The sequence below is a fragment of the Cyprinus carpio genome, chromosome A16, assembly GCF_018340385.1.
Source record: "Cyprinus carpio isolate SPL01 chromosome A16, ASM1834038v1, whole genome shotgun sequence".
In the NCBI taxonomy this organism is placed as follows: Eukaryota; Metazoa; Chordata; class Actinopteri; order Cypriniformes; family Cyprinidae; genus Cyprinus; species Cyprinus carpio.
The window spans coordinates 3,188,337-3,203,451 of NC_056587.1; the positions used below are offsets into that span (position 1 = coordinate 3,188,337).

At 36.0% G+C, this 15,115-nt stretch overlaps 2 protein-coding genes across 4 annotated transcripts in view; one reads left to right on the top strand and one right to left on the bottom strand.

Annotated features, from left to right (window-relative positions):
• Nucleotides 1–9,049, top strand: part of LOC109104634 (centrosomal protein of 192 kDa-like) — a 28,079-nt gene extending 19,030 nt beyond the window's left edge. The window contains exons 39-48 of one of the 2 annotated variants that reach the window (XM_042772033.1): nucleotides 141–264; nucleotides 409–514; nucleotides 839–1,046; nucleotides 1,213–1,289; nucleotides 1,373–1,468; nucleotides 1,562–1,681; nucleotides 1,923–2,032; nucleotides 2,135–2,264; nucleotides 7,807–7,865; nucleotides 8,389–9,049. In XM_042772033.1, the coding sequence (XP_042627967.1) occupies nucleotides 141–264; nucleotides 409–514; nucleotides 839–1,046; nucleotides 1,213–1,289; nucleotides 1,373–1,468; nucleotides 1,562–1,681; nucleotides 1,923–2,032; nucleotides 2,135–2,264; nucleotides 7,807–7,865; nucleotides 8,389–8,521 (1,163 nt within the window). In that variant the 3' untranslated portion in view covers nucleotides 8,522–9,049. Of the gene's footprint in view, nucleotides 1–140; nucleotides 265–408; nucleotides 515–838; nucleotides 1,047–1,212; nucleotides 1,290–1,372; nucleotides 1,469–1,561; nucleotides 1,682–1,922; nucleotides 2,033–2,134; nucleotides 2,265–7,806; nucleotides 7,866–8,388 lie in introns of those variants that run through there. The other variant, XR_006161926.1, reaches the window with a different exon arrangement.
• LOC122147949 (prostate stem cell antigen-like) lies at nucleotides 4,558–15,049 on the bottom strand. 2 transcript variants are annotated; one of them, XM_042772043.1, is made up of 3 exons: nucleotides 14,894–15,049; nucleotides 14,289–14,405; nucleotides 4,558–5,144 (listed from the first exon to the last, which is right to left on the bottom strand). In XM_042772043.1, the coding sequence occupies exons 1-3, from the start codon at nucleotides 14,940–14,942 to the stop codon at nucleotides 4,927–4,929; spliced, it is 384 nt and encodes a 127-aa protein (XP_042627977.1). In that variant the 5' UTR covers nucleotides 14,943–15,049; the 3' UTR covers nucleotides 4,558–4,926. The 2 variants fall into 2 exon arrangements, with proteins under 2 accessions (XP_042627977.1, XP_042627976.1); XM_042772042.1 differs by lacking the exon at nucleotides 4,558–5,144 and adding an exon at nucleotides 9,126–9,835.
• Between the last annotated feature and the right edge of the window lie 66 nt (nucleotides 15,050–15,115).

A 15,115-nucleotide genomic window follows, 5' to 3' on the forward strand; every position in this document is an offset into this window, starting at 1 on the left:
AGTTTAAGAATGTGATATTGAAAATGACCACAGATGGTGTAATAAATGTTGTTAATAATAATTGTTTGACTCAAAGAAAATGCACTTAGCAAGTGTATGCTTCCCTCTCCAAATGTTGTCTTCTGCTGAATTAATTGCAGACAGTTCGGCTGACACCAGGCATGTACAGATACTAAACCGCTCAAACAGAGAGCTGAGCTTTGAGCTGTCCTGGCCTGCTCACTGCCTTACCATCACCCCACAGCACGGAGTCATTGAACCTCAGTACGAGACTCGCATATAAACAAACACCAGGAAAATCAATTACTTGAAAAATGAGAACAAAGCTCTAAGTACATAGCTGATATAAATGTTTGCCATTTAAAAAATAAAATAGTCTATAGTCATTTTTTTGTTTTGTTTTTTTAGGAGCCACTTGCAAATCCTCATCAGTCCCAATCCTTCTTTAGCAACCAAATCCTCCATGCTGCCCTGGAGTGGACAGATCTATGTACAGTGTGATAATCAACAGAAGGTAGTCATTTCCTGCAGCATTTGTTATCCGACTTAAGAGGGAGTGTACAAGTTTTCAAGTGTTCTTTCAAGTTCAAGTTTTTATATCAACAGCATACTGTGTCATATTGTTGATTTTACCAAAGAAAATCATTTTGATTTTACAGTCATGCACTTGGAAGCCAAAGCATAAGGAGCATTACATTCCATAGAGTTTTAAAACAGAGTATTAAAAAAAACTAAGCTTAAGTAAATTCTGTACTGAATGCATATAGACAATAGGTGAAAATTAAACATCATGGTGCTGCTCTTTCTGTAACACCCATCCTTATGTCTCTCTCTTAAGTCCATTAAAGTTCAGATCCGGCAGGATCTGGCCATGGATGTCTCTGCCACTAGCTGTGCCATGGACCGCTCTTTATGCCCACTGCCCCCTCAGGCTGAGACCCCTACCCTACCAGGACAGAAACCTGAGGGCAGCAGCACCCAGCCTCAGGCAGAGATCAAGAACCGAACACTAGTCTTCCCTTCCACCGCCTCTGGAGAGTCATCAGGTGAGGATAGAACCTGTCATCTATTATAACTATCGCAATCACTTTCATTACTTTGATTTGTACAATAATAAAACTGTGATTGATTAGAGACAAAAACTTTCAATAAGATTCTGAAATCTTGGCCTATTAAAATATATGAAAGGAACACATTTTTATCTTTGTGCAGAATGTTTTCTGGAGGTGGAGAATCATGGAGAGGAGGTCCGATGGTACCTGTCTTCATTTGCTCCTCCATATGTGAAGGTGTGTGTGACGTTAGAATTTTTGAATGCTTTCATTCTGGAGTAATTCATTGATTTTGATGGTGCTGTTGTCTGTTGGATCAGGGTGTGGATAGCAGTGGAGACGTTTATCGTGCCACATACTCTGCCTTCAGATGTGAGAAGGTATCTGGGACTCTGGGGATTCAAGAGAGGATGAAGGTAGGAGTGTGGAAGTATCAAACTTCCATCATCTAGTCTCTGATCATTTTTATTTAAAATGATTTAACTGTTTTTGTTTGTTTTTGTTAAAAGGTTCCAATCACTTTCCTTCCACGTGATCAGGGAGATTATGCCCAGTTTTGGGATTTGGAATGCCACCCAGCAGCCAAACCTCAACACAAGAGCCGTGCTCGCTTCCAGTTGTGCGGCACTGTAAGTTTAATGAATGCATAGTTCTGCAGTTTATTTTTTTTGTGTGTGTGTGCGTTTTATAGTTAGACTAAACTAATGAAACTCCCAGTGAATTTGCCTGCTAAAGCATTGGCTATTAGCTAAAAGTGCCTTTTTAGTCATAAATTACTTAAAGCAAGGAAAAGGAAACTAATGCAGAAGGAGTAATGCTAATTGGGAATGGTAGTACTTGGCTGTTGAGTGTATTAATTCATGTGTGCAGGGCATAAGAGCAGGAGAAGCATGCAGTGTTAAAGAAAATTGCTCATTGGTGAAAACAGAAACCACTGTGAAGAACAGGAAGAGACTGGATTCTGCAGACTCAAAGACTGGGTAAGGGTTGTATTCATGTTAGAAATCTGAACCATTTGAGGAAGTTTTTTTTTTCTAAAACGTCATAGAGCATATTTTGCTGTTTCTCTCTAATTCATTCAGATCTTCAACTGAGACCCAAAAGAGAGGTGTGTATGCACCCCAAAGTCTGTACACATTTCCTGCTACACAAGTGGGTGCCACCAGCACACTAAAGGTTAACTTCAGAAATAACTCCTCCAACACACATGAGGTGAGAATGTAGGGCTGCACTAATCACAACACACTAAAAACAGATGACATTTGTAAAGTGGCTAACAACTAATCAGTGTCACTTTCCAGTTGTTTAAAATAGGTTTTTATGTGAAAAATAACAAATCAAAACAACACCCAAAAAAAAAATAAATATAATGTGCTGAAAATTTACTCTGAAATCATCCATGCAAAATGTAGATGAGTTTGTTTCTTGCATCGGAACAGATGTGGAGAAATTTAGCATGACATCACTTGCACACCAATAGATCCTCTGCAGTGAATGGGTGCCGTCAGAATGAGTCCAAACAGCTAATTCACTGTAATGTAGTGTTAAATTCATTATTTATAAGTATCTAACAAGTCCTCAATATTATTGATTTATCCTGTAAAAAGTCATTTAGTCTGATTCAGGAGAGAAATATGCGGATTTCAAGCAGTTGACACGTGAAAACAATCCAAAACTGATGTAAACACAGATTGTGAAAACATTTTGACTTGAGAGGACAACAGGGGATGGACTTTTTCCACTGGAGCTAGTTTTATTATTAAATAAGTACTGGTATTTTTAACGTTAACTGATGGACTGGAGTCGTGTGGATTATTGTGAAGTTTTTATCAGCTGTTTGAACTTCTCATTCTGACGGCACCCATTCACTGCAAAGGATCCATTAGTGAGCAAGTGATGTCATGCTAAATTTCTCCATCTAGTGAGTTCACAGAGCAACCATTTAAATTTAAATACATTGAAGTCTAACAAATTCAGTCACTAAATGGTCATTGCATGTTGATGGGTGGAGTGTTGTTGCTACTGCTCCTAAATGTCTGGCATGAAACATAATTTGAGGTTTTCTAATTGACTTGCAGCTAAAATTCATAAGTCCTAAAGAGCCTTTCCCCACATCAAGCATTCAAATTATTATCTAAGGTGAGTTACATTCTCTCTTGCTTACACTATCTGTAGTAGTAGAAAGTCTTAATGTTTGCACAAGCCAGTAAGTGTAGAGATTTTATTGAAGCATTGCATGTCACTTCCTGCTGCCGATGCCTGATGTGAAGGCTCTGATTCAGAGCTCAGCCACAGGTCAGCTTTTTGTGTGTGTGTTTTGTAGGCAGCACTATATGCGTTTTACTAAATGCATGTATTTGTGTACTAAATATGTGTGGTGTCACAGATCACTTTTAGTTAAAATTTTAATTTTAAACTTCCAAACTTCTTCCAATATTTTATTTATATTATATTAGTTGGCTACAGGTTGTGAAACCCATCTGTTTTAAAACATCATCGGTTTTTGCAGGTTCTTGTATTAATGTGAAATTCACTTTCTTTTTACCATTCACTTTTTTTTTTGCTCCTTAGCATTACAAGGTAGTTTACTTTATCTACATATTTTATTGCCTTTGATCTTTTTTTCTTTTCCCCATGTGCCTTCCTAGATCACAACACTACATCAACCTTCCTGTTCAGTTCGTGCCGGCCGCTGCAGGCCAGTTTTCCGGCACGCTGCTCGTACAGACACACACAAAGATGGAGCTAATAATGAAGAGTCATTGTAAAACATACTTGAAAATAACCTGCTCAACAGAGCCGCTCACCGCCAGCAGAGGACACTGCAAGATGGAGCTAATAATGAAGAGTCATTGTAAAACATACTTGAACTTTTTTTTCATCTAAATGCTTCGCAAGAGAATGTTTAACTTCATGTTTTCCACTACCCTTCTATATTTTTTATTTTTTATTTTTTTTTACAGCTATCATCGTATAGTTATGGCCTTTTGGATAAGTACTATACAATATGGATATTATATATCCAGAATCGCAACTTTGTCATCATTTTTGGTATTTTGCCACGGATTATCACCTTTGTATCACTGATGTAAAGTCTTTGAGTTTTCCTGTCGTTTTCTAGGATTTGTTTCCTTTACTGTAACTGTTAATATGAGATGTAGATTGTGATATAGAAGTGATATCACATAATGAAGCTGGATGAATATTTTAAAGATCTACATCATCATTAGTTGAAAATTGCACCTTTTTGTGTGTGTCCTGTGTATTTATTTTGAATCAATTCTTGATAAATAAAATTTCTTAATTTTATTTATTGGTAAGTTGTCTTTATTTTCCACTAATGTGTATCCTACCTTTACTATTTAATATATGTCCTTTTTTATTCCAAATGAAAATCATCTTGTTTTTTTATAATTTTATTAGGTAGTCAACATGTTTAAAACATACCTTTTTTTTTATAATCCATTAATATTTTGCTTTCAAGACATTAGATTTTAGAATTGTATCTGTTAGAACTATAATTTTTATTTTCATTAAAAGTAAAAGAGGAAAAAGGCTTTTAAACCCATATTAAATATGTCCATAGATGCACATGTCTAGGGCCTGAATTCATGTGCAACACGGTTATGTTATCATTTGATTATATTCATTCTCTAGTTTACACAGGCCATCATTTTGTGCAATTCTTCCTTTCTAAAGTTTTCATACAACTACTTTATATGATCGGATGTCTGGAAAACGTGATCCATTTAACAGACTCTGCATCCTTCTTTTCAACCAAATGACCAAACAGGTAATGAAGCAGGGAAAGTTAGCTCAGTAGGATTTTCAACGTGAAGATGCGTTTAGTCCATGATGGGATGTGTTTAACATTTCAGGTGTGCTGTCTCAAGAGGAGGGTGATGAGGAGCAGTGGCAGGACCAGCAGCCATCGGTGCAGTGTGACACTAGCAGCTCCGCTGTAGTTGCACAGGTAACTGTTACAGCACGTCACCTGCACACCATTTCCATTATTGTCCACAGAGGCGATGGCTGCAGCGCTTGTGCAGAGTTTTGAATTGGAGCACGTCTTGGAAATGGCAGTAAAACCTCCTAAAAAGACAAAATTTAAAGTTTATCAAGTTCTCCCTCTGCTATATTGAGTAGTTTTAGCTTTATGACTGATGCAGCAGCTTTTGGGAGCTGAATATCTGACCTTGTGATGTTTTAAAAAGGCTCACATATGCGAATATCAGTTGTCATTCTGTTTTATTAGGTAAACCCCTATACTGTGACATACTGTTGATTTTACCAAAGAAAATCATTTTGATTTTACAGTCATGAACTTGGAAGCCAAAGCACAAAGAGGATTACATTCCATAGAGTTTTAAAACAGAGTATTAAAAAAAACTAAGCTTAAGTAAATTCTGTACTGAATGCATATAGACAATAGGTGAAAATTAAACATCATGGTGCTGCTCTTTCTGTAACACCCATCCTTATGTCTCTCTCTAAAGTCCATTAAAGTTCAGATCCGGCAGGATCTGGCCATGGATGTCTCTGCCACTAGCTGTGCCATGGACCGCTCTTTATGCCCACTGCCCCCTCAGGCTGAGACCCCTACCGTACCAGGACAGAAACCTGAGGGCAGCAGCACCCAGCCTCAGGTAGAGATCAAGAACCGAACACTAGTCTTCCCTTCCACCGTCTCTGGAGAGTCATCAGGTGAGGATAGAACCTGTCATCTATTATAACTATCGCAATCACTTTCATTACTTTGATTTGTACAACAATAAAACTTTCAATAAGATTCTGAAATCTTAGCCTATTAAAATATATGAAAGGAACACATTTTTATCTTTGTGCAGAATGTTTTCTGGAGGTGGAGAATCATGGAGAGGAGGTCCGATGGTACCTGTCTTCATTTGCTCCTCCATATGTGAAGGTGTGTGTGACGTTAGAATTTTGAATGCTTTCATTCTGGAGTAATTCATTGATTTTGATGGTGCTGTTGCCTGTTGGATCAGGGCGTTGATAGCAGTGGAGATGTTTATCGTGCCACATACTCTGCCTTCAGATGTGAGAAGGTATCTGGGACTCTTGGGATTCAAGAGAGGATGAAGGTAGGAGTGTGGAAGTATCAAACTTCCATCATCTAGTCTCTGATCATTTTTATTTAAAATGATTTAACTGTTTTTGTTTGTATTTGTTTAAAGGTTCCAATCACTTTCCTTCCACGTGATCAGGGAGATTATGCCCAGTTTTGGGATTTGGAATGCCACCCAGCAGCCAAACCTCAACACAAGAGCCGTGCTCGCTTCCAGTTGTGCGGCACTGTAAGTCTAATGAATGCAGAGTTCTGCAGTTTATTTTGTGTGTGTGTGTGTGTTTTATAGTTAGACTAAACTAATGAAACTCCCAGTGAATTTGCCTGCTAAAGCATTGGCTATTAGCTAAAAGTGCCTTTTCAGTCATAAATTACTTAAAGCAAGGAAAAGGAAACTAATGCAGGAGGAGTAATGCTATTTGGGAATGGTAGTACTTGGCTGTTGAGTGTATTAATTCATGTGTGCAGGGCATAAGAGCAGGAGAAGCATGCAGTGTTAAAGAAAATTGCTCATTGGTGAAAACAGAAACCACTGTGAAGAACAGGAAGAGACCCTACACTTCATTCTCAAAAAATTAGCAAATTTTGAAAAACTTCAATAAATTCCAACCATTTGAGGAAGTTTTTTTTTTCTAAAACGTCATAGAGCACATTTTGCTGTTTCTCTCTAATTCATGCAGATCTTCAACTGAGACCCAAAAGAGAGGTGTGTATGCACCCCAAAGTCTGTACACATTTCCTGCTACACAAGTGGGTGCCACCAGCACACTAAAGGTTAACTTCAGAAATAACTCCTCCAACACACATGAGGTGAGAATGTAGGGCTGCACTAATCACAACACACTAAATTCAGATGACATTTGTAAAGTGCTTAGCAACTAATCAGTGTCACTTTCCAGTTGTTTAAAATAGGTTTTTATGTGAAAAACGCATATTAAAGCAATAGTTCACCCATAAATATAATGTGCTGAAAATTTACTCTGAAATCATCCATGCAAAATGTAGATGAGTTCGTTTCTTGCATCGGAACAGATGTGGAGAAATTTAGCATGACATCACTTGCACACCAATGGATCCTCTGCAGTGAATGGGTGCTGTCAGAATGAGTCCAAACAGCTAATTCACTGTAATGTAGTGTTAAATTCATCATTTATAAGTATCTAACAAGTCCTCAATATTATTGATTTATCCTGTAAAAAGTCATTAAGTCTGATTCAGGAGAGAAATATGCGGATTTCAAGCAGTTGACACGTGAAAACAATCCAAAACTGATGTAAACACAGATTGTGAAAACATTTTGATTTGAGAGGACAACAGGGGATGGACTTTTTCCACTGGAGCCAGTTTTATTATTAAATAAGTACTGGTATTTTTAACATTAACTGATGGACTGGAGTCTGGATTATTGTGAAGTTTTTATCAGCTGTTTGAACTTCTCATTCTGACGGCACCCATTCACTGCAGAGTATCCATTAGTGAGCAAGTGATGTAATGCTAAATTTCTCCATCTAGTGAGTTCACAGAGCAACCATTTAAATTTAAATACATTGAAGTCTAACAAATTCAGTCACTAAATGGTCATTGCATGTTGATGGGTGGAGTGTTGTTGCTACTGCTCCTAAATGTCTGGCATGAAACATAATTTGAGGTTTTCTAATTGACTTGCAGCTAAAATTCATAAGTCCTAAAGAGCCTTTCCACATCAAGCATTCAAATTATTCTCTAAGGTGAGTTACATTCTCTCTTGCTTACACTATCTGTAGTAGTAGAAAGTCTTAATGTTTGCACAAGCCTGTAAGTGTAGAGATTTTATTGAAGCATTCCATGTCACTTCCTGCTGCCGATGCCTGATGTGAAGGCTCTGATTCAGAGCTCAGCCACAGGTCAGCTTTTTGTGTGTGTTTTGTAGGCAGCAATATATGCATTTTACTAAATGCATGTATTTGTGTACTAAATATGTGTGGTGTCACAGATCACTTTTAGTTAAAATTTTAATTTTAAACTTCCAAACTTCTTCCAATATTTTATTTATATTATATTAGTTGGCTACAGGTTGTGAAACCCATCTGTTTTAAAACATCATCGGTTTTTGCAGGTTCTTTTATTAATGTGAAATTCACTTTCTTTTTACCATTCACTTTTTTTTTTTTTTTTTTTTTGCTCCTTAGCGTTACAAGGTAGTTTACTATATATCTACATATTTTATTGCCTTTGATTTTTTTTTTTTTTTTTTTCCATGTGCCTTCCTAGATCACAACACTACATCAACCTTCCTGTTCAGTTCGTGCCGGCCGCTGCAGGCCAGTTTTCCGGCACGCTGCTCGTACAGACGGACACAGACGCTAATCTGGCCGTAGAGCTGAGTGGAGAAGCCTTGCCATAAAGACCTGCTCAACAGAGCCGCTCACCGCCAGCAGAGGACACTGCAAGACGGAGCTAATAATGAAGAATCATTGTAAAACATACTTGAACTTTTTTTCATCTAAATGCTTCGCAAAAGAATGTTTAACTTCGTGGTTTCCACTACCCTTCGATATTATTATTATTATATTTTTTTATTATTATTATTTTTTTTTTTTTATTGTTGACAGCTATCATCGTATAGTTATGGCCTTTTGGATAAGTACTATACAATATGGATATTATATATCCAGAATAACAACTTTGTCATCATTTTTGGTATTTCGCCACAGATTATCACCTTTGTATCACTGATTTTCTAGGATTTGTTTCCTTTACTGTAACTGTTAATATGAGATGTAGATTGTGATATAGAAGTGATATCACATAATGAAGCTGAATGAATATTTTAAAGATCTACATCATCATTAGTTGAAAATTGCACCTTTTTGTGTGTGTCCTGTGTATTTATTTTGAATCAATTCTTGATAAATAAAATTTCTTAATTTTATTTATTGGTAAGTTGTCTTTGTTTTCCACTAATGTGTATCCTACCTTTACTATTTAATATATGTCCCTTTTTTTTGTTCCAAATGAAAATCATCTTGTTTTTTTTATAATTTTATTAGGTAGTCAACATGTTTAAAACATACCTTTGTTTTATAATCCATTAATATTTTGCTTTCAAGACATTAGATTTTAGAATTGTATCTGTTAGAACTATAATTTTTATTTTCATTAAAAATAAAAGAGGAAAAAGGCTTTAAAACCCATATTAAATATGTCCATAGATGCACATGTCTAGGGCCTGAATTCATGTGCAACACGGTTATGTTATCATTTGATTATATTCATTCTCTAGTTTACACAGGCCATCATTTTGTGCAATTCTTCCTTTCTAAAGTTTTCATACAACTACTTTATATGATCGGATGTCTGGAAAACGTGATCCATTTAACAGACTCTGCATCCTTCTTTTCAACCAAATGACCAAACAGGTAATGAAGCAGGGAAAGTTAGCTCAGTAGGATTTTCAATATGAAGATGCGTTTAGTCCATGATGGGATGTGTTTAACATTTCAGGTGTGCTGTCTGAAGAGGAGGGTGATGAGGAGCAGTGGCAGGACCAGCAGCCATCGGTGCAGTGTGACACTAGCAGCTCCGCTGTAGTTGCACAGGTAGCTGTTACAGCACGTCACCTGCACACCATTTCCATTATTGTCCACAGAGGCGATGGCTGCAGCGCTTGTGCAGAGTTTTGAATTGGAGCATGTCTTGGAAATGGCAGTAAAACCTCCTAAAAAGACAAAATTCAAAGTTTATCAAGTTCTCCCTCTGCTATATTGAGTAGTTTTAGTTTTATGACTGATGCAGCAGCTTTTGGGAGCTGAATATCTGACCTTGTGATGTTTTAAAAAGGCTCACATATGCGAATATCAGTTGTCATTCTGTTTTATTAGGTAAACCCCTTTATATTTTACTTTCAATGTAGCCGTTAGCATTGTAATCAAAAATATTAAGGCCTACTGAGTACACAAATGTATAAGGTCTCTAAATGATTAACATGATCAAAACTTTGCTGAAACACCTGTTATATGCAATCTTCTATGTTTTCTACAGTAATTGATAGCTGATCCTTTTCCATTGGGTAAAAAGTAGCTATTACAGCCTAAGCATTAAGCTTAATTTAAATATTCTGATGTGACTGTCATTTCAAAGGTTAAATAGACATAGCAGAATCATCATTTAGGAATAAGATTGCTTGTGTTTTTATCAAGATCGCAATCTTTTAAAGATAAATCGTGCATGCATATTAGCCTATAGTCATATACCAGAAGTAACCTGGGTTGGGACCCACACTTCCGTGCCCCATGCTAGGTGTATATGACTTTCTTTTTTCAGATGAATTCAGTCAGAGTCATATAGGGATGTAACGATTCACTCAACTCACGGTTCGATTCATGATTTGGTTTCTCGATATTTTTTTTAAAACAAAATGATATTTAAGACTTAATTATTAATTAAATGTGTCCTTTTATTATTGCTTGGACAAAATGCTGTACATTTCTTTGTGAAATTATAATACAACTATAATAATATACTAACATAGCACTTGCATATTATTGTTCTTTTGTTGGTTTTGATTGCTTCTATTTTCCTCATTTGTAAGTAGCTTTGGGTAAAAGCGTCTGCTAAATGACAACATTTAAATAGAATGTAAATCTAAATAACAAAACTAAACTGAAATTTTAAAAAAAGCCCCAAATCAAATAAGCAACACAAATAAAATAAATCTCTTCATATAAACAAAATAAGGCTTTGTTTTTGCTCTTTCCATTTAAAATGAGAGGCAACCACTGCATTTTAATCATAATCCAAACAAAGATGCTGCATACATGCAACATGAGCAGTTTTTAATTTAAATTTAAATTAATTAAAATTGTATAATTTAGACATTTTGAATCAAAAACAGAATGGTTTGACTTCAGTTTTGTGAAACTATACATAAAAATATCTGCATGAAACAGCAGACGAGCTGAATGAGACGCAGATTCACTCTCTGCCAGCAGGTGGCGCTTAAAGTGTTTCCTTGGTTTCTGATGTAAACGAAGCAGCGCTGCACTTATGAACTTTAATATGCATTATACAGAGGCAAGATAAAAAAAAAACATCTAAACTTTTCTAAAGACCGTAAGTTCCCCTCAGACATGCATTCATATAAACTCCTACACCTAAATGAATTGCAATTTGTTTAGCATCTCAACCGATTTATATTTGAATCGATTTTCAACCGGCTCACGGTTAATCGTTACATATAGAGTCATTTTAAAAATCACCATTATCAAGCAAAAAAAACATAATCCAACCAAAATGAAAACCAAATCCACAAGCAAAAAAAAGTTCATCAAATCAATAAACTTTCAGAACTAGTATTTCTCCATAACTTAATAAATATCTCCTTTCTTTATTAGTGAAGCAGTGTGTTTGTGTAAGAAAAATCTTCATGTTTAAAACTGTAATCTCTAGCTTCCTCTAACTGCCGTACGTGCGTTCATGAGAGAGTAGCATTCCAGCAGATAATGTAGGATGTAGGCGTAGCTTAAGCTCTGTTGAGAATGCTAGTCTTGCGAGAACCAAGTTTTGTTTACACCAAAGGAAAACCAGGCTCCTCTTGGCTTATACTGAAATCCTCTTGACATTTTTCTTTATAAATCCTCATTTTGTACTTGTAAATCATGACCGGCATGTTGTTTTGCTCTCTCCTTTGTGTTTCCATGTTTGTCACTTCTCATCGTAGCTTACGCTACATCCTACGTCATCCGCCGTAATGTCACTCTCTCGTGAATGTGTGTACGACAGTTAACTGAAGCGATTACAGTTTATAAAGTTTTAAATATGGGTATTTAAAAAATCTTGCCTGGCTTCACCTCAGAAGGCCTTGTGGAGTATTTTAATGATAGATGGATGCACTTTATTGGACTTCTATTGGACTACTGAATATCAACACCCATTCACTGCCATTATTAAGCTTGGAAGAGCCAGGACATTTCTTTCAGATGAACACCGATTGGATTTGTCTGAAACAAGAAAGTCATATACACCTAGGATGGCCTGAGGGTGAGAAAATCATGGGTTAAGTTTCATTTTTGGGTGAACTATCCCTTTAATTGTTTTGAATTTGTGTGAAAGAGAGTGGCTGAACTAGACTTATAAAACCGATCATTCCAGTCTAAATTGCACCCATGATGTTAAACACCTGTTCAACCAACCATGCAGAACTCTCATACCTGCCCTGCGTCTCAATGTGCCTACTTATACTACACCCTTAAAGTATGTACTCTTTTGGTGAAGAAAAAGGCAAGCTTTGGGACATACTATCATGTTACACAATTGCATCTTTAAAGGACCGCTCTATCGCACCTGTTACACGCACCCTGTCACTGTTAACTGGCCTGTCCGTCATCTTGTCACAGTTAACATCCTCCACATTTCCTTTAATTTAACTTCTACCGTACTGGAGAGATAAGAAGTAGCTTGTTGATCTGCCGAAGTCACGGGTCTTTCATGCTGAGAACTCTGCTCATATTTTCTGCATAATGATGCATTTAAAAGTTAACGACCAAAAGGATGTTTATAAAAGTTCACATTGCTGTTGCAGATGAAATATAACACAGATAACAATAAATATTTTTTACCAGGTTAAATGTTGATTTATTAGTAACTCAAACCCCTTTTTGTAAACCTCTCTACCTAACCGTTGATCACGCGCATCCGCCATATTTGTAGTTTTTCTAACACATTTTATTTGTGTTTGTAGTTCTAGACTCAAGAGTTCTAGTTCAATTTTAGCCATTAGAGTGTGCACAGATCCACACTTCAAAAAATCTCCCTGAAATACCATTCGGGGACTTCTGGCATACTCTTTTCAACATACTATGATCTATGTTTGGGAAACACTTATTCTAATCTCACATACTATTTAGGATGGATAGTATGAACATTGAGACGCAGGGATGATCATTATTTATGTTGCATAGCATCAGCTGTTTTAAATAAAACTCTAATGGTAAGATTCCACAAGAAATTAAGTTTTAATCACTGATAGATTTGATGTCTATATATTATTGAACAGTGGTTGTAATGTAAAAATGAAAATTCTGTCAATACTGATGACTCCGCTTAACTTTTATTAAAACATTAAAGGTATTGTTTACCCAAAAATTTGTTTCTTCCTTCTGTTGAACACAAAAGATATTTTGGAAAAGTTAGGAAACAAACAGTGGCCTGTAGCTATTGACTTTCATAGTATGAAAATGGTTTCATAACAAACCTTCCTTAGAATATCTTCTTTTGTGTTCAACAGAAGAAAGAAACTCATACCGGTTTGGAACAACATGAGGGTAGATGATGCCAGAATTTTTTTTATTTTTTTTTGGGTGAATTTTTTTTTATATATATATATATATATATATATTTTTTTTTTTTTTTTAAGGCATATTCCAGGTTCAATAAACATCAAGCATTTTGTGATTAGTAGTAAATGGTAAAATATTTATTAACATAAAAGCGATCAGCATTTCTGCTGTACTGCCAACATGATTTGTGCTTATGATAAACATTAAAGTCATGTTCTGATATGATCTGTATGTCTTTATATGTTGTTGGTTTCTGAAGATGTTGAATAGGCTATTATAGCAGAGACCGAAACTAAGGATTTTTATTAAAAATATTAATCTTAATGAAAACTTTCATTGTTGTGTTACATTTTCATATAGTAATAATAATAATAAACAAACAAAGAAATCAGTGGCTTTTTCCATTCAGACACAGATTTGTTATTTAAACACAAAGCCAAGTTTAAAATAATAATGTTCAAAATAATGCTCAAAATAAAATGTAATAGATAATTTTACAATAAACTGATATTTCCCCTCTAAAATGTTACTTCAATGAGGCATTTATAACAAAAATGTTTTTAAAATCATATTAAGGCACACACAAGACTACAAAACATGATTTGTGTGTATTATATACACTGGAGCCATGTTCTGGCTTTCTGATCAGTAGCTAATACTCCTCCAAAGAAAGACACACAGATGATCAGCTGATCTCTGATGTTCAGAATTACAACAGGTGTGGCTGTTTTTGTTCTGTTCATTCCCAGTTTATTGAACTGGCTTCCTCTTATGTATCCATGAAGTACCCCATATCAGTACTGAGCTGCTTCAATATCAAAGAGATCTGCTCACCTAGTGTGCCTACGGTGGTCATGCAGGTGTCCAGAGGAGCCTGACAGTCCTGTTCGCTTTTGTTACATTCCTGATTTGTTGTCGCAGAGCCACACACGTAACACTTCAGCGCATTTACTGCAAAAGAAAACAAAAAAGTCTGGTTCTTCAGGAAAGATGTGAATTGATGTTATTTATATTGTATGTAATAATATTTATGATGCAATCGAACAAGCAGATAATTCAAAATGATTGAAATTCACGACAGAGCACAATCTATTCTAAAATGTCACCATACTTGAAACTGTCAGTGCTGGAAAATACTGTTGTTTACACAACACACATTACAAGTTGGTTAAAAATTAACAGTCAGTTACAAAGTCATGGAAAGGTTAGAAAATAGCACATAGCCCAAATAAATATAGCACTGTTCAGAAGTTTGGGGTTTACAATCTTAACAATCACTGGGTTCTTACAATTCCATTTTGATCTAATGGACGCTATTCTAAGGGGTGGGGACTGTGAATGTGATTTATTTTGTTAAAAACAATAAAAACAAACTTTGAACAATCTTAACAATCCAAAATGTATAAACACAATCGAAGCAAGTGAATCAGAAGCCATACCTGAGTGTACAGTTAGAAGCAAAAAGAGCAGATTAGAAAGAGTCCCCATGTTGCTGAAGCACTGACTGCGTGTGTCAGAGAGAGCATTCACTGAAATGTTTCAGTCTGTTCAAAGATCCGCCCCGCAGACATTGCTTCACTGCCCCCGTGAAAAGACAAGTGAAAGAAGGCACACACCAGCACAGCTGGCATTCCCTCATACTTTTGGACTGGTGTCACAAT